The sequence below is a fragment of the Hirundo rustica genome, chromosome 2 (genome assembly GCF_015227805.2).
Source record: "Hirundo rustica isolate bHirRus1 chromosome 2, bHirRus1.pri.v3, whole genome shotgun sequence".
Taxonomy (NCBI): domain Eukaryota; kingdom Metazoa; phylum Chordata; class Aves; order Passeriformes; family Hirundinidae; genus Hirundo; species Hirundo rustica.
The window spans coordinates 88,479,970-88,497,984 of record NC_053451.1 but is presented as its reverse complement, the minus strand read 5'-3'; the positions used below and the strand labels follow the sequence as shown (position 1 = coordinate 88,497,984).

Here is an 18,015-nt window from a genome sequence, read left to right as displayed (position 1 = left end):
CCTTCTTAGCTTCCTTTTGTCTCAGACCTGTTCTTTATGACTTTCAAAATCTTCTATTTATTTATATGTGTGTTTATTTATTTAGTTAGAATTTTTGCTTTCAAAGCTTAGGCAATTCAGTCCTACTCAACCTTTTTATTTTCATCTCCCTCCTTCAGCCTTGCCAGCTCTGACCCCTTTCAGAAGATTTTTTATTATTTCACTGCTTGCAAATGGGAAAAGCCTGCAGGCAAGGCCCCTCCTTAAGCAACTCCCTCTGTCCTTCTCTCTGCAATGCATAAAGGAAATTATAGGCAGATAGGTGCAAGATAGAAACAAGTTGTATATGGGTCAAGAGTGGTGGGAAGAGTCAGGCATGTCCTGTTCTCATTGACCATGACTTTTCTATCCCCTGCATAAACCAGCATCTTACCCCATTCTACCTGTTAGACTGTCATCAACTTGACACTGTAATTCTTGAAACACTGAAAACCTTATTTCATTTCTCTGATTTGCCTTTTCAGTCCTGAAGATGTCATTTATTTTGCATCTAAGGTCATCATTTTTCAAATGGATGCCCTGGTTTTTCGTGCTTCATTATGGTCTCATGCTGTAATGCAGATTCATTTGCTCAGATTTCATGTTTTCTGGGAGCCAAAAGAAAAAATGGACAGAAAGATTCATTTTAACCCATGTGCTTGACTTTCATCCACAGTGGCAACACTTACTATAAGAAGATCTGTGAAAGATCTGGGCAGTGTTGCATGTTCCTTTTAAAGCTCTGGTTTTGCCAGTGCTGTCTCTGAGTCTGGAATGATCCATTTATATGTCATGCCTATCTGTCTCTGGCTTCCTTCAAATACCTCTAAATCCAGCTCTGTTTTTTGGGTCTGTGTTAACTGTGGCTATTAAATTGTTTGCATTAAGCTTATTAAAAAAAACCCCAAACAAAAATTGCCCTCTGTTGAGTAACTCATCTGTTTTTCTCCTTTTTTTCAGTCTTATGGAAGGCTTTTTCTTCAAAGCATCATGCTTGATGGGTTTCTCAAAAGCTTTTTGGATGTCCATGGGCTTTTATTTTTGATTTGTGGTGCTGTAATGTTTGTTCAGTCACCAGCAGAAGCTCTTTGTGGCCTGATGTCAAAGGTTCTAAGATAGAGAAATGCCATAGCTATTTTTTTCCCCTGTGATTTGGATGCAAAGCCAAAAGATGCTGGCTCTCTGCCACAAATTGGCCAGGTTATATTCTGCTTTTGAACAACAGAAATTTTAAGTGCTAGGGATATATATATATATATGTCAGCAATGAGAATTGTGTCCTAATATTAGCAGAATACGGACTATAAGAAAGAAATTAAATAACTTGAAAAGAAAGACAAAAAAACCCCATGAAAAGCTAAGTGCATTTTGTATTCAGGAATATTTTTAACTTGCTGTGTCTTTGGTCAAAGCCCTGAGGTGGCAGATTTGGTATGCAGACCCTGTCTACTTCATTGAGAAGAAACTATTGATTCTATAACAGCTGCTGACAAAGCAGAACTGAGCTACTAGCTAAACCAGAGCCCAGATCTGCTCCTTTTGGAAGGACTGGTTGGGACAGTTAGGAAGTGTTTTATCCGGGCATTGCAGAAATCTTTTGTTCTTTATGTGTAGATATGTATGCTTGTAAGTATACATTTGTATCTGTGCAAGTACTTTCATGTAAATGTTATTCTTCCTGCTTGGTGTGTGTAGCCATATCTAGACTTCCATCCTATATTTTCTCAAAACCTTTGCTGCCCACTTGCTTGAGTGCATACATCCGAGAGGAGTGTGTATGGTCTTACTTTTACTGCACACATCCCAAGTGGAGCAATAAACTGGTTTAAGATTGCTTTTGCTAGCACTTAATTATTATGTGCTCTTGTAGCCAAGACCAACAGCTGCTGCTATTGCTGTTTCATTGCACTCTAAAGGATCTTAGGAGAATTAACACACTTCTTGCAGAAAGTTGTATAGTAAGGATTACAGACACAAGGGTTGGGCTGAGATCACGGCAGGAGAACGATGGCATTTTCCATTGTAGATGTGTGTGTATCTTGCTGGTTTAAATTTTAAGAAAGTCTTGCAGTTAATAGTTGACAGCAGTGATTAGCTTTTCTTTTTTTTTTTTTTTTTTCCATGTGTCAATCCTGGCTAATACTGTTCCTTTCTGACTTGTAGGTGCTCAGGTAGACCAGTCGGTGTTTGAAGAGCTTATAAAAGAGCAACTCCCAGAACTGGCTGAGCATATGAAGGATCTGACTGCCCTAGCTTCTATCTCTCTTTCCTGGTTCCTTACCCTTTTCCTCAGCATCATGCCCCTGGAAAGTGCTGTGAATGTTGTGGACTGCTTCTTCTATGATGGCATCAAAGCCATTTTCCAGCTGGGCTTGGCCATCCTGGAAGCCAACGCTGTGGATCTGTGTAACAGCAAGGATGATGGGCAGGCCCTGATGATCCTGAGCAGGTATGGCCACACAGGAGTGCTCCTTCCACCCCAGGCTCTTCTGCCCTAAAACAGAGGCATTGCTCAGTAGGCACCAGGGCCCCTCTGTGTCACCCTGCTGCTGCTGATGTCGCAGTGTCTGCCTTAAACAATGGCTTTGTACATTGGACAAGATGTCCTGTGAAATTTCCTGGCACTGCCGAGACATGCATTGCCTGCGTCAGTGTGCAATATTTACTGCTGCTCTTCGTGCCTTCCCATGACTGACGGGCTTCCTGCTCCAGACTTCAAGGAGACAGAAGTTTTATTCCTAGAGCAGCATTTAGTAATTTGGCTGGCTTGCTGTTCCTCAGATGAGTAACCACAAAGGCAGTTTTGAAAAGTCTAGCTTGCCCAAAACTCAGTTTATTTCCAAGTCTGAGCCATAAGATTTATTTGTTTATTTGAATTGGGAAGAGCACAGTGCAATGTGATCTGAGTTCTTACATATTTCCTCCCTTCAGGTTTTTAGAGAATGTTAAAAATGAGGAAAGCCCTCTGCCACCTATTGGTAATCACCATGCATTCTTCAGTGACGACCAGGAGTCCTCCTCTCCAGTGACTGAAATAGCAAATCTGATTCATGACTCCTATGAGGTAAAATAATTCTTTGTAATTGCTAGTCAGTTAAGTTAGAATTTTAAAGAAGAAGGTTAAATTCAGTTTGGATGCTTTGAAAGTTAATACACGTTTACAGTTCCTTGACTAAAGTGCTCTCATGCACAAGACTAGTTGTAGTGTGAGTACCTAGATTAATTAGAGACTGGGTATGCTTTTTCTTCAGGGTCTCACGGCACTTTAAAAGCCGTATTTCCAATTAATATGAGTATCATAAGATACAACACAAATAATAAATTCTATTCCTCTCTTACAGAAATTTGGAGACCACTCTGTGGAACAGATAGAGCACATGCGCTACAAACACCGGATCCGTGTCCTGCAGAGCCACGAAGACACAACCAAGCAGAATGTGGTGAGCAGGGTATTATTTTGACTGAGGTAGCTCAGCGTTGCCTCTGGAGACACACGGGTTTAGTTTTTAAAAAGGTGCCACCAGGTCTCGAAAAATCATTGCTGACACTGCAAAGAGCTCTTTCCTGGGATGCTGATGCTTTCTCTTTGGCAGCCATGTGCATTATTATAGTTCGGGGTGGCTTTAAAATTCTGAACAACTGCAGGATTGTCCAGCCTAGCACCTTATCTGTGACTCTGGTCAGTGCTCGGCAGATGCCTGGGGAAGAGCGTGAGGAGAGAGCACCATGCGATGTATCCTTGGCCTCTGTGACCTGTAGCTTAGGGACTTCCTGTCTTTGTTTCTAATAGCCCTTGAGGGATTTCTCTCTTCATGGATCAGTCCAAAAAAAGGGGGAAACAGCACAAAGATTTTTTAGTGGTTTTCAGCTGTTGCACCTAAGTACACCTCATGAGTCTGCCTGTGTCAGTGATGTCACTAACATGATTTTCTTTCTTTTTAAGCTCCGAGTTGTCATCCCAGATGTTTCAATTCTTCCTGAAGATTTAGAGGAATTGTATGACTTGTTCAAGGTCTGTTCAAGGTCTGCTGAAAAGCAGGGGGTGCACCTCATTAAGGCTTCTTTGGGCGTAACTTCCAGCTGTTGCTTGGCAGTGCAGCACTGACCTCCCATCCTCTGCCTGGGCTGTGCTCCCTGGTTGGGATCTTGCCATTTTGTCCTTTCTGTGGTTGCACAGTCATTAAAGAGCAATAGTAATGTACTGATTCTTCAGAAAACTCCTCCAGAGTTTCTAACTTTCTGCTTGGAAGTGGTCCCTGACAAGTTAGGTTCTGTTAACTTTCACATGCAGAATAATTTAAATATTATGTAGCTCTGCTCACTGGGAGCTTGGCAGTGCTTTTAACTAATGTGCCCTAAATGCTCTTAAAAGGCAGACTCTCTTCTTCATGGGGAAAAAAACCCCAAACCCTCACAACCTTGTGTCCGTGCCTTTTGTTCAAAATTTTCAAATAGTTTCTTGTTGTTGTTGTTGGTTTTTTTTGTTTGATTGTTTTTGTTTTTTAACAGCAGTTTCAGTTCCTTTCTGTCAAACTGCTGTCTGATAAAACTTACAATTAAGTTGGAGACAGGGGCATCTAAGCTTATATAACTATGCTTGATTTAGAGGTCCAAGCTGTAATTATTTCCCTTAATGGACCATTTCTTCTGTGTATTGTTCATAGCCATAAATACTCAGAATGACTGTGGTATGTTGTGTTACACAGCTTTGTCCCCCAGAGCAGCTGTATCCTGCATTAGTGGTTGTAAGATGATGCTGCTGGGGCTTGTTCTTCAGTGCTTCCCTCCTGTTCTTCACTCCTGGCTTTTGATCTTTGACCAGCTCACGCTCCCCTACTTCCATTTTCTGGTAGTGGTTCCTTTTTTGTTATTTCCCTTGCTCTCCCAGGGACAGCTTGCTTTGTTGGGACTCTTTGTTTCGCCTGTCCCTAACAGAAGACCAAGGGTACAGTATCCAAATGGAGAGGTCTGAGAGAGAATAAATGAGCAGGTCAAGCGTACGTTTACTCCGTATTTTTTGTGACCCTCTTTGGCTGCTAAGGGACGTCCTGGGTCAGATGTGGTCAAACAGTTTCAGTAGCCCACAGTGAATTTTTTTCAAGAATCTGCCCAGTCTCCCTTCATATTTATTAACTATCCATTGGAAACCGTGAGAATGGCTGGCCACTCTGATGAAAGATTTGCTTTTTCACACAGGAATGGTCTTGGTATCACTGTGACACATTGCACAGAGCAAATTTCGAGCACGTTACAGCCTAGTTTGATGTGAATGCTTTTTTCTGCTGCTCGTGCTCTCTGCTGCTGCGCCCCGCCAACAGCCGCTCTCGTGTCTCCGCTTTCTCCTAGAGGGAACATTTAATCAGGTGCTACTGGGAAAGCGGCAGCGCGGCGTCGGAGCGCCACGACGCCAGCAGGCCCTACGCCGAGCAGTACCGCATCGACGCGCAGCAGTTCGCCAGCCTCTACCGCCTGCTCTCGCCCTGGACCTGCGGGGAGCACACCGACCTGCTCGCACACAGGACCTTCCGCCTCCTGGATGACAACAGGGACCGGCTCATCGAGTTCAAGGGGCTCGCCAGCTGCCTGGGTATGGGCTCCCTACGGGCAGAGCAGGGGCTGGCACGTGGGGAGGGCAGGAGCGTTAAAATGCCACGGAACTGGCAGAGGATGGTTTCTAGGGCTTGTAATGATCCAGATCAGTGACCTTCACTCATTTTTTTGTTTCAATCACCTGAAGTCAGTTTTGATTTAAAAGACAGCCTAAGGACATGCTTGAATGTTGTATTATATTTGATTTCTCAGACAATAGTAATTTTGTTGAAAATCTTATATGAGTTGAGAATTACACTTGGGTCTGCACTGAGTGCTAGGAAATCCTCTCTACCCAGTTGTTGCTCTGAATATAGTTCTGAAATCTCAGTGTACCTCTTTGAAACTGCTTCTTGAAGACTTAACCATACACAGCTGACTGCGTTGCATGTTGACAGTAGAACAAAAACAATCTGGCCATCAGTGACTGAGGGCTGTGTGCTAGGGTTGGTCTTGAAGCCACCAGCTGTCCTGGTAGGTGAGACTGCCTGTCCAAAATCTGGCTGAAGAGAAAACGGCAGATCTCAACTGTTGTCTGACCTCAAGTGGGAAAAGATGAAAATCAAAGCTTCAGTAAAAACCTGTGATTTTGTATTCTTTCCACTTAGAATTTTTAGAATTTTTTGTGTGAACACTAAGGCACCCTGTATTTTCTTAATTTAAAGTTCTCCACAGTATTTGAGCGCATTTGAAAGTTTAGAATCTAATTTTTGCTGGTCACTGAAAATGTGAATTACATTACACGTGAAATAGTTACCTCCTTTGGGCTTACTCTGTAGAACAGCAGTAAGGGCTGAATGGCAGAAATACTAAGAATATGTCGTCCCCAACAGTATATGTCTCTCCCCTCTCACATTTCTGTAAATGTGGCAGCAAGCAGCCTTTAGTAGATTCCCTGCCATCCTTCTTGATATTTTTAAATGATGCTGAAGCTCCATAGGGTCAGGTGCTCCCAGTCTATTTCACAAGAACAAAGACCAAAACAGATGGCTGTCACCTGCTGTTCCTCATTGACAGGCACAACCTAAAGTTACACACTGGCCATATGTTTATTGTCCATGTAAACAATTATCCTTTGTGATGCTTTGTGCACAGAGAGATGCCTGATTTATTTTAAACTGTGGAAGTAAATGCTCTGGTTCACTTCCTTCTTGCTCTTTATCTTCCTTGCAGATATTATGTATAACGGAGAAATGAACGAAAAGATAAAGTTACTATATAAGCTGCATATCCCACCAGGTAAGAAATCTGAAAGGAAATTAATGCCTGTTTCCCCAGAAAATCTCTTGCTTTTGGGAAAAGCTTAATGGGTAACCCCATCTTGCTTTCCTTCCAACTGGGAGCATACAGCATACAAGATGTGCATTTGTATACTTACTGCATTTTACAAATTACTCCATTAATTACAAATGAAACCTTTTTGGATGAAATGTATAGATTACAATGTCAAAGCTCACGTATCTGTTGCATTCAGAGATCTTTTGCAGCCAATTATTTGGTTACTTCCAGACAAAATACAAACTGAGTAATGTTTTCGAATGGCTTGTACTCCATGTACAGTAGAGATCTCCTTTGTATATCTTGATCCAATTTTGATTAGGTGACAAAATTCTGTGGTAGTTCCTCAGTGCAAAGTTTTTAATGAAATGTGTGGTTGTTGGCAAGCTTCCAACTGCAGCACCAGTCTTACAGGAATGTAATTTTACAGTAGGATTTAATGAAGTACCTAATAATAGCATTTACAAAACATCTTTGCACAATTACTTTGCTTTCTTCAAGTATGTAAATTTTAGAAAAAGAAATAATCATTATGCTGAATTCAAAGGATTAAATTTGTCACATTTCTTGGATAGCTCTCACAGAAAATGAACGAGACAGCCAGTCACCATTAAAGAATCCTTTGCTGTCAACATCAAGACCACTGGTCATTGGAAAATCAAATGGTATGTCCAGAATGATTCTCTAATGTGAGTGCATGAGATAACCAGCTTTCCACTTGTGATCCCTACCATGTTATCTCTGCTCTCTGGGGTTTACTTTGAAACGTAAATTTACTCCAGTGACTTGAAAATTAATTCTCCTTTTTATGTCTGCTCCAAAAAAGGTGATGCAGTAGATTACCAAAAGCAATTGAAGCAGATGCTGAAGGATCTAGCCAAAGAAAAGGATACTAAAACTGAAAAGGAATTGCCAAAAATGAGCCAGGTATGTACCTTACCTATTCTGTTTTTAAAGAAGTGTACTCAAAATGAAATTACTGAATTCAACCGTTTGGCTCTCTCTCATGAAGTATAACTTTAGCCTGAACTTGGGTTCAGTCCTTCACTGAGGACAGGTCTCCTCTGATCCAGGGAGCAGGTGCTTGAAACTATTAAAAAATAACCATCCCAGCAGATGAGCATCATACCTGGTCAGACTGGCTGGTGAATACAATTTCAGATTCACCCTTACATGCAAGCAAACAAGCTTATGCACACTGCAAAAAGGCTTTCTCCTCTTAAACTTAAGAATTCCCAAGAAGGCACATTTTTGTTCTTCCGTATCTCCTCTGCACCAAACCAGAAACTTCTAAGTCCACCACACCTGGAACTTGCCCTGTCTTAGCCAAACACTGACTAGAACTGCAGGAAAACAGCTGAAGGCTGTCGCAGTCTTACCATCTGTTTCCTAATGCCAGTAGCTTTCTGTGTTGTTGGCATAAGGAAAGCTACTTGAGGGAAAAGGGCCCCATCTTAATAAAACAAATGTACAGATATGCAAAGAAAGATGGGACTGCCCCCAGAATCCCTTCTGTGCTTGTGTTGGTAGATGAAGTTTTAAATGGGTGGCATGTACCTAACTTGTCAGCTCTGCAGGGGGTCATGACCTCATAAAGGCATAATTTCATGATGGCTCCTTTCCTAACAGGATTTTACGGAGACACCCTCTCTAGCCTGATAACCACCTGTGATGGGTGAGCAAGGGAGACAGGAGCTGGGCAGGGAAGCTCTCTAATTGTTTTAGAAGTGCTGGGAAAGAGGGGAGAGAAACAGCAGAAGGGAAGTTTGCCTGCAGACCTGTGGGTGGCTACTTTGGCTGTAACCCACTGTACAGCAGCCACCAATAAGGGATTATCCCTTTCCTTGTATCTCACTTGCCCTTAGATCACCTGGCAGGTCCCGATTTCCTTCATTAGGGCATCAAAATACTTAACTGCCCTCTTCTGGTTTTGAAGCACCCTAGCACAGGGTTTCCTAGCACCACTGGGGGCTGAAATCCCTTCACTAACTTTTTTTCAAAGCAGGCAGAAGTTATAAAAGAACATGTAAATGTACACAGCACTCCACCTGCCTTTGCACTACCATGCCTTGCCTGACTCCTGCAGTAATCCTTAATGTGGCTGTTCAGGACTTTGACGCTGGTTTTCATCCTTTACAGAAGGAGTTCATTCAGTTCTGCAAAACATTGTATAGCATGTTTCATGAAGATCCAGAGGAGAACGATTTGTATCAAGCCATTGCCACTGTGACCACACTGTTACTTCAGATTGGAGAAGTAGGACAAAGGAGCATCAGCTTGGGGAGTGGATCAGATGAGCTCACCGAGGACTTGCAGCCCGAGGCCTCTGCTTCAGACCAGGATGCTGTTTTTACTGACACTGTGAAGACCCCTCACAAAGACTCTCAACCTTCACCTGTGACTGAAGGGGACTGGACTGTCTCTTTTGAACATATTTTAGCCTCCCTCTTGACTGAACAATCACTAGTTAACTTCTTTGAAAAACCCTCAGAACTGAAACCAAAGCTTGAGAACGCAAAACTACATCAATACGGTCTCAGAACAAATGGAATGAGCTGCTTGGCACGGAGTGAACATGCAAAACCAAGCATGCAGTAGTAGCCAAAATGTCAAAAAATGAAATGCACTGAATTATGCCAAAGTACATACTGTAAAAGGCTTTCAGTTAGCAGTGTACTTCTGGTATCCAATTCGTTGGTCTGTGGTTTTCATTTTAAGAGCTTTAAAAGCTAAAAAGGGGTGTAGGTTTGTTTTGTGCCATTGACTTACTATGTTCTTGTTTTGAATGTAAAAGGAAACATCTGTCTACAGTGTGAAGACACTGAAGCCTTCCTCTGCACTGGGAGAGCAGAGGCTGGCTCCAGTTGTCTTTTTTTTTTTTTTTTTTTACCTAAAGCAGGGGAAAACACTTCTCATCTGCTGTCCACAGTTTGTTTTGGTTGCCTTTTTTTGCACTAATACTGAAAACTGTTTCAATGCTGGTAATTGAAACTATTTTAATATATTTGATTGTATTCCAATTTTTATGTCTTGCTGAAATGTTAAGTGTACATGGACATGCTTCTGATGTTGGTCTGTGAAAACATGCACTTTTCAATAAACCCTTTTTGTACAAGACTGGCATTGACAGTATTTACTGGCTTAGGGAAGCTAAGTGCCTTTAGCCTCTACTGCTTTCAACAAATACCCTGAGGTAGCAAGATCACAATTATTTCACTAATCAAAACCCTGTTTCTGTGTTGCACACTGAGCTGCTTTGGGAGAAGCCTGAGTCTGCCTAAGGGATCAGTGGGACACATCATCCACATGAGACTACGTACATGAAATATCGATCTATCAGTTTTGGGTAAGTTTTTCTTGTTTTGTTTTTAAACATGCTTGACCTTAAAATACTTGTGTAAAGGCTCTTAAATACCCAGAACAAAACAAACCCACCATGACTCTGCCACCCACAAAGAACATTTGAATCTCCTCCTTATTCCATTCACATGTAACATAAATCTCCAGTTGTATCTTTAATTAAGAAAATTACACCATTATGTTAAAATTCAAAGAAAGCAAGATACTTTAAACGGCTGGTACCTGTTCAACTCAATGCTTCACAGTTGAGAGCTTGAAGAGACTGGACAATAAAAACAACCTAAGATCATATTTTATCTTTTTATTGTAATGAAAATCTGTTTAATTTTCATCCACATTGACTGTCTGTAGACCTGCAAAACAAGACGTTTTATCAGCACCTGTTATATATATGGAAGTCTTCCCAAAAAAGTACACCTACAGTTTTTCAAGGCTAGTCTGCTGATCTACTTCTGGAAGAGCAAACTATATAGACAAGTATTTCTCCAAATGTTAAAACAAAAACTTAGTTGCATTGACAGAATTGATTTTTCTCAGATGACCAGTACAGAGCGCTTAACCTGCCTGAGCTTCTGACATGAGAGGATGGGCTTTACATGGGAAAACAAAACTACCCTAGCAACTATGGCCTGGGTTTTTCAATCTTTCAGGATTACATGATCATTTTACTTCCCTTTAATGTGGCTCAGGAGCCCGGTTCTCTACAGCAGAGCTAGGTTAGGCCAGTGGTTTGACTCTTGCAGCGTGAATTTTGCACCGCAGGAGCCTTCCTGCCTTCCTTCTTGTTCAGAGAAACATGGCATGGGAGATGCATGAACCTTCCTTACCTTTGAATGTTGTGACTGGTACATAGGTAACCAGAGTGTACAGCTTGTTGGGAGAGTCCTCATCCTCATTGCGCTTTCTGGACAAACGCACTCGGATACGGTAAGGAACATTCCTAAAATGAAGATGGTAAATTAATTTGCAGTGAAGTATGTATTGAAAACCCATGAATTCATTGGAAAGTTCTTTCTCAGCATCATAGCAAGAGCAAAATCTTGTACTTTAAGAGATTGTGTTGTTTGCCTTAGAGGAGCTTTTTTAAAATTTGTTTTGCTTGGTTTTTTTAAAGTTAGCAGGTCAGATTTAACTGAGCCTTAAGATCAATTCATAATCCAGTAGGAGCATAAAGTCAGAAGTGCATTATCAGTCCGCTACTGCGGAGATACACCATGAAGATGATAATGAAATTAACGTGATCAGCAAGCAGCTGTTACTGACAAGCATTTCTTACTACAATATAAAGTAGTGAGGAAAACCACCAACAGTCTATCCTGAAAGCCCAAGGCCTCTGTCAAAAGTCAGAGTACTGCCTATCTTTATGCCAGAACTCGTGGAAATTCTAGCGAGCATCAAGCCTGAACCAAGGTCCTACTTATGGGCATAAAATTGATCATCATTGCTTCCTCACAAAGCCCATGGAATCATAACTAAATTGTTTAATGATTTTGTTTGCAATAGGCAAATCATAGCTTAGTGTCTCCATAATGCCCAAAATATGCTGTTGAGGGGAGACACAATTTTTTTTCTCCATTTTTCACATAACCTGCCACCTTGAACTCAAGATTTTAGTATACTCCTGCTGAAAGTACTTTGCTTCACAGAATATGTGAAGGAAGCTCCTCCTCCCTGCTGCAAGAACAGCCTTTTCAAGAACATACTTATACTTCGACACAGGAAGTTGCTTTGCTTTACTCCCTTCCTGTCAAAGTCAAAAGCATTTTTCACTATTTTATGTAGATCACTGAATATCATACCAGCAAACATGGTGATTTTTTTACCTGCTGATCCTGCCAGAGGAAGATAATTTGCATACAGTATGTATTCTAACTAGCAAAAGCTGCAGACTCACACTGCAAAGACAGATGTGTCTGGCGACTCCTTGCTCCACAGACTGCACTTGTACCAGTTAATACGAGGAAGTCTTGGTTTGCAGCCTCACTACAAAGCTCTGGAGTTGTGTATGCTGTCTCCTGGTTCCACTGCTCCTTCTTCACTCACTATGAACCGGACTTTTTAACAGGGAGGACAAAGAACTCCTGCCTGTAAGACCCAGTAACTCAGCCTCATCATCCCACTATGCTTTTGAAGGAAGGGTTGTCCACACAATGCCAGACAAAGCATTCTATATATGCTATAGACAAGACTTAGGGATCTAATTCCCAGAAAACATGTTTTAAACCCATGTGCATCTCTCAAAGCATCAATCCACATCAGTTAACCTTTTATTACAGTTTAAGAGGTCCCACTCCCCACGGGAGTTCTTTTGGACCATTTTTACACATGTCATATCAGCTGCCTTTGTAGCAGTGATTTTTAACAGAAGTGTAGTTTTTGGTCCCCAAACTACTTATTTATTTGTACTTTCAAGAAAAGATTAATGGCCCTGTTGAAAACACACTTCCCTTTGTGCAGCATTTGTTCAGCATGCTTCAAAACCCAATCCTGCTCAGACACACTACACAAATCCCACTTAGCCTGCGATTGTAGGTATCACTAAAAGGTCAGGTTTATAAAAACTGTGTGCTGCAACAGGGATCAAGGTACTACTGTACTACAATACCCCAATCCTTTCCCACCCGCCACCCCCAAACCTGCATTCCCCTCTTTGCTTTGCTTTGTTCTTATTAAAAGTAGAAGGAAATTCTTTCAATCCCAGCATTTACCAAAGCTTTATTACAAATATGCCAGGACAGCTGACCAGAACACAGAGACAACAGAAAGATTAGGTTGGTGTGTACGCCACAAGAAGGAAGCATTTGCAAAGAAAATGCAAATACTGCAAGAAGTATACATTTTTCCTAATTCTTCACATTCTTTCTCACCCAGTAAAGAAAACTGCAGAAAACCCACCTTATTCCTTTAGCCCAGACTGCTTTGTTCAATCTGGTATCAATGCGAACATCAGGAGTACCCATCTCCTTCATCGCAAATTTACGGATTTCCTTGAGAGCGCGCGGTGCTCGCTTCTTGAAGCCCCTGGGACAAACACAAGAGCCATTTCTTTAACTTCAGGACACTGTCAGCACTAGACACTTGTTGCCAACACACCTGTGTTCTCCAAACATACAAGCCCCCAAAGCATTGTGCTTCACAGCAAACAGCTGCACCAGCCTCACTAGACCTTTACCCTGTCAGGTAGATGCTAGCTTTAATAGAAACCACTTAGGGAGAATAATTTCAATAAAATTTTGTAGCCACAAGGTCTCCTGGATCTTAAGCCATTGTTTTAACGTCAACACGTCTGAATATCTCAGTAACACTAAAGAGATCACAGGTGCCACAGACACTCTGAATACAAGCAAAGCAGTGCAACAATAACATGAAGATGACAGAACTGTATCAGTATTGAAATGAACAGCAGAAGAACAAAACCGATGTTATTCCGAATATCAGCTTTTGCTGAACAGTGACTTAACGGTTGCTTTCTTTCATGCTATCAGGACTGCACCAATACCAGCATCAGAACTGTGCTTTTACCCCAGTATAGCCTCTCTCATGCCCATTATGGGCAGATCCTGCAGGACTGGGCATCCACAGCAGAAGTCAGCTACACCTTGAGTGTTTAGCCATATATATTGTACCCACCCTGTGACACGGAACTGTGCCCGTGGTGTCTGAGGTCCCACAGTGGGTTATATTTAGTTATATTATGGGCACACTGCTGTTGATACTTTGTGCTAGAAATGGCAAGTGGGTACTTGACCACACGTGAGACAAGAACTAAATAAAAAGCTTTTAACTCTAGCATATCATGCCCAAAAAGAACAGTGGACAGCAGGATCTTCAGCATCAAAACAGAATGAAGTGCCAATCAACAGGCAAGGCCAGAACATCTCATTGCCATTTAAAGAGTACCACTGCTTCCCACTCTCAGCCAGTTTTCCAATGCTCCACTGCCTCATTTCTCTCCTACTCCACGTTACCTTTAGCCACTGCACCAATTGTTTGGATTTGGATGGTGTCTTCCATGTGCTTGCAGGCACACACAGAACGCAAAGACACTTCAGTTTCCTCTGAAGCACTTCTCCATCACACAGTTTGATGAGACTCAGGTCAATTAAAAAGCTACTCTTCCCGACACACAGTAAATATCCTTTAACCCAAATCATATCCCAGTTTGCACCTCACACAATTCTGTGATAAACATGAAGCCAATAATTTGATTACAGCAGTATTTAATTTCTGAAACTTTTTCAGTGGGCTGAAGTTGGAGCATTTGCTTGAGGATGAATGACAAGCTGTGCACAGAAGTAATAATTTAAGTCCCAGAACATTCACAATCGCAGAAAGCAAGCATTTGCTTGAGGAAGAATGACAAGCTGTGCACAGAAGTAATAATTTAAGTCCCAGAACGCTCACAATCACAGAAAAAAGCTCATTCCTTAAAGCCACAAGCCAAGCCTGGGGCTGCACAGGCACAGAGCTGCTGCCTCGGGACACAACGGAGGCGCAAGGGGCCAGAAACACAAAGCTCTAAGGACAGTCCTCTGCTCTCTAAAACCTACCGAACCCACTTCCAAATGCCACTTCACAGAAGGCCAGTTTGGCTGACAGAAAGAACTTACACGCCATGGATCCGCTTGTGAATGTTGATGGTGTATTCCCGAGTTACTACTTCGTTGATGGCAGAGCGCCCCTTCTTCTTCTCGCCGCCTTTCTTTGCGGGAGCCATCTCAGCGACGCTAGAAGGCACCGTGCACACATCAAACGCAGATCTCGGACCTTCCCCGTCCCGTTCCCTCTCGCCGCCCCCAGCCCATTACAAACCGCACAAATGTTCAGAAACATAAACCCAAGCTTCATTAACCCCCGGGGTCGCACCCGTCGCAGACTTCAGGCAGTAACTTTCCAGCATCACATATGCTTTACTTCCATCTCCCTGAGAAGAGCAGGAAGCACATCCGAGACTCTTCGACCGCCTCGCATTAACATCGGCCTCCCGGCCAGCCCCAAGCCCGCTCCCTCGGCACGGCGACCCAGGAGCGCAGCTCAGCGCGTCCCGGAATGAACCATGATGGGGCCAGACCGGCTCCTCGCAGGGGCAACAGCACGGGCCGTATCCCCGTCCCGTGCGTCCCGCAGGCCTCCCCGGGCCAGGGGAGGCCAGGAGAGGGGCCCTATTCCCGCCGAACGCGGACGCGCCGGGAGATCCCAGCCGGCGCCCCCCTTGCCGGGCCGCCCCCCACGCCGGGCCGGGCCGCATTCCCGCCGCGCCGCGGGGTCAGCGGGGAGGATGGAGGCGGATTCCGCGGGACGAGCCCCGACGCACACTCACCCTGCCCGGGCACCGGCCGGAAAGGAGCGCGCGGGGCACGCTGGGAAACAGGAGCCCTTCCGGGATGAGGCTGGGAAGAGACTGCGCCTGCGCCGGCGGGGGGCGGTGTCTGCCCGGGCGGTGCCCGGACCGGGGATGTTCTGTGGGGCGGTGTCAGTGTGTGCCCGTGCCGGGGGTGTTCTGTGGGGCGGTGTCAGTGTGTGCCCGTGCCGGGGATGTTCTGTGGGGCGGTGTCAGTGTGTGCCCGTGCCGGGGGTGTTCTGTGGGGCGGTGTCAGTGTGTGCCCGGACCGGGGATGTTCTGTGGGGCGGTGTCAGTGTGTGCCCGGACTGGGGATGTTCTGTGGGGCGGTGTCAGTGTGTGCCCGTGCCGGGGATGTTCTGTGGGGCGGTGTCAGTGTGTGCCCGGACCGGGGATGTTCTTTGGGGCGGTGTCAGTGTGTGCCCGGACCGGGGATGGTCCCTGGGGCGGTGTCAGTGTGTGCCCGTGCCGGGGGTGTTAGGTGCCCGCCCGCTCGCTTCCTCTACAGGGTCTCTTCCTTTTCCTTGGAGTGGTGTGTGAGGAACTCAGCTTGGCGCAGTGGTGCTTCCAGCAAGCGTTTTTCCTCTTGCAGATCTGGAGCTTTCGTTCCCGGGACAGAACCGAGGCATCCCGGCGTGGGGCAGCAGCCTGATGTAATCACCCCCCTGCCCGGAAATCCGACCCGAGCTGAGGGATAATGCTGGAACAAACTGGGGTTTGGCTGTAGTGAACTAGAACAGCCCAACTCTGGGAGGAGGACTGGCGTTGCCTTGTGCGTGCAACAGAGAACAAGGACAATAATCCCAAACCGGAATCCGTGTATGGGGAAGAGCAAGAAAAACTAGGTCTTGACGTAAATCTGATCTTGTGAACTGTCTGTATCCTTCCAAATAATGTATTAAACCAGCTCAGAAGAAGGCAACCCCACTCTATTTACAGCATCTCCCTGTTAACAGCTTACAGTGCCACTGGTTTTAGAAAGTTAAATGTTTATTCCAAGGCTGAGTTTGGTTTGGACATACCACTGGCAGTTGGGAGAGATGTGGGTTTATAATCCTTGAGAGTAGAATAGATTCTTAAAGGAATTTTCCCTTCCTGTGTCTCCTGTCATAGTAGATGAGATCTGTCAGCTACTGCTTGCACAGGTATTTCCTATGAGGTGCTCATATTCCTTCATTATCTCTTCTTGCATGTACTTGGGCTTAGAGATTTCTCCCCTCCTTTCCCAGGAGTGGCTGGGATTTATGAAGTTAGCCTCTAGCTTAGCCAACTGGCCTTTGCTTAGGTTTGTCTGTAGTTAATGGAAAGAGAGAGGTTCCTTCAGACGTTAGGTGAAACTTTGACATCTAGCTTTCTAATATTCATCTGGTGGGGTCACTCTTGCTTCACTGAATGCAAGAACTTAAAGAGATGAGCAGGCTAATTCACCCTGGTAACTAAAGTTAGCAGTACAAACACTTTCTTAGAGACCCAATACTTGATTCCCTCATCCTCTCTCAATGAGGGATTGTATGGACTGAAATACACATGCACCCATCAGTGCTACCACCCAGTCTTGCAGTTGAAGCACCAGGGTAATTTTAATGGTTTTCTTTAGGAGATTTTCAGCTTTTTTTCGGAACTTGATGCAAAAAAGTTGTTTTTTTTTTCATTTCCATGAAAGCTTACTTCCACCATTTCCAGCTCCTAGCCCAGTTATCTCTATTGTTCCCATATGGCATAGAAACCATAACACATGGGCCCTGCTGATGTGATCCATGGTACTCAAGGGAGGAAAGGCCATGTGTGCACTTGGTTGAACCTAATGCTGGCATCAGAGGTTGCAATCTGCCCTCAGAGCCATCCCCTTTCAGTCTTACTGAGGGGAGTGAAGACATTCCTGTGCTCAGTTACCTGCCTCAGTCTGTGCTGGAGGTTCTCCCTGTCTGCAGAGGGAAAGCAAGCCTGTACCTTGGCTGCTCCATCCTGTAGTCAAATAGAATTTAACATGACAAGGAGTCTGCACAAGGATGCTAAAGTGGAAACAAGACTGTCTACAGGGTGACTATTCCAGAAGAGATGTACCTCAAAACTCAGGGCAGCAGTGTCTTAAAACACTGAAGCTGGACATGGGTCAAAGCCCTTAGCATATGCTGAGTCAAACTGTTCTTTAAACCACCTGTTTTGTGCTAATATAAAACTCTTTGGTTGGGAGTACAAAGCTGCCTGAGGTCTAAAGGTGCTTAAAGTTTTAAAGGTGCTTAAAACGAGCTGTCTTCGCTTGCAGCTAATATAACTTCCTAAGCTTTCATTCTCAGTCTATGCCATGACAAAAACTACAAGGGATAATACTTGGTTTTGCTAACTGGGTGCCGAACACCATTCAAGTCTGTGGCTAAGATTAAAAGTCTCAAGTGAATCACATAGTTCAACAGTCACAGGAAAATGTG

General features: G+C 43.9%; 2 protein-coding genes across 4 annotated transcripts in view; one reads left to right on the top strand and one right to left on the bottom strand.

Moving 5' to 3' along the window:
- The window catches only part of TBC1D8 (TBC1 domain family member 8), a 47,766-nt gene extending 37,770 nt beyond the window's left edge, over positions 1–9,996 (top strand). For both annotated transcript variants that reach the window (XM_040054808.2, XM_040054807.2), the window contains exons 12-20: positions 2,182–2,467; positions 2,950–3,082; positions 3,360–3,458; positions 3,962–4,030; positions 5,365–5,605; positions 6,781–6,846; positions 7,461–7,550; positions 7,712–7,812; positions 9,025–9,996. In XM_040054808.2, coding sequence (XP_039910742.1) covers positions 2,182–2,467; positions 2,950–3,082; positions 3,360–3,458; positions 3,962–4,030; positions 5,365–5,605; positions 6,781–6,846; positions 7,461–7,550; positions 7,712–7,812; positions 9,025–9,483 — 1,544 coding nt within the window. In that variant the 3' untranslated portion in view covers positions 9,484–9,996. The remainder of the gene's footprint in view (positions 1–2,181; positions 2,468–2,949; positions 3,083–3,359; positions 3,459–3,961; positions 4,031–5,364; positions 5,606–6,780; positions 6,847–7,460; positions 7,551–7,711; positions 7,813–9,024) is intronic.
- The window catches only part of RPL31 (ribosomal protein L31), a 28,166-nt gene extending 12,508 nt beyond the window's left edge, over positions 1–15,658 (bottom strand). The window contains exons 1-5 of one of the 2 annotated variants that reach the window (XM_040054809.2): positions 15,566–15,658; positions 14,856–14,972; positions 13,141–13,266; positions 11,073–11,185; positions 10,532–10,598 (exon numbers count right to left, since the gene is read on the bottom strand). In XM_040054809.2, the coding sequence (XP_039910743.1) occupies positions 10,567–10,598; positions 11,073–11,185; positions 13,141–13,266; positions 14,856–14,962 (378 nt within the window). In that variant the 5' untranslated portion in view covers positions 14,963–14,972; positions 15,566–15,658 and the 3' untranslated portion in view covers positions 10,532–10,566. Of the gene's footprint in view, positions 1–10,531; positions 10,599–11,072; positions 11,186–13,140; positions 13,267–14,855; positions 14,973–15,565 lie in introns of those variants that run through there. The other variant, XM_040054810.1, reaches the window with a different exon arrangement.
- Positions 15,659–18,015: the final 2,357 nt, after the last annotated feature.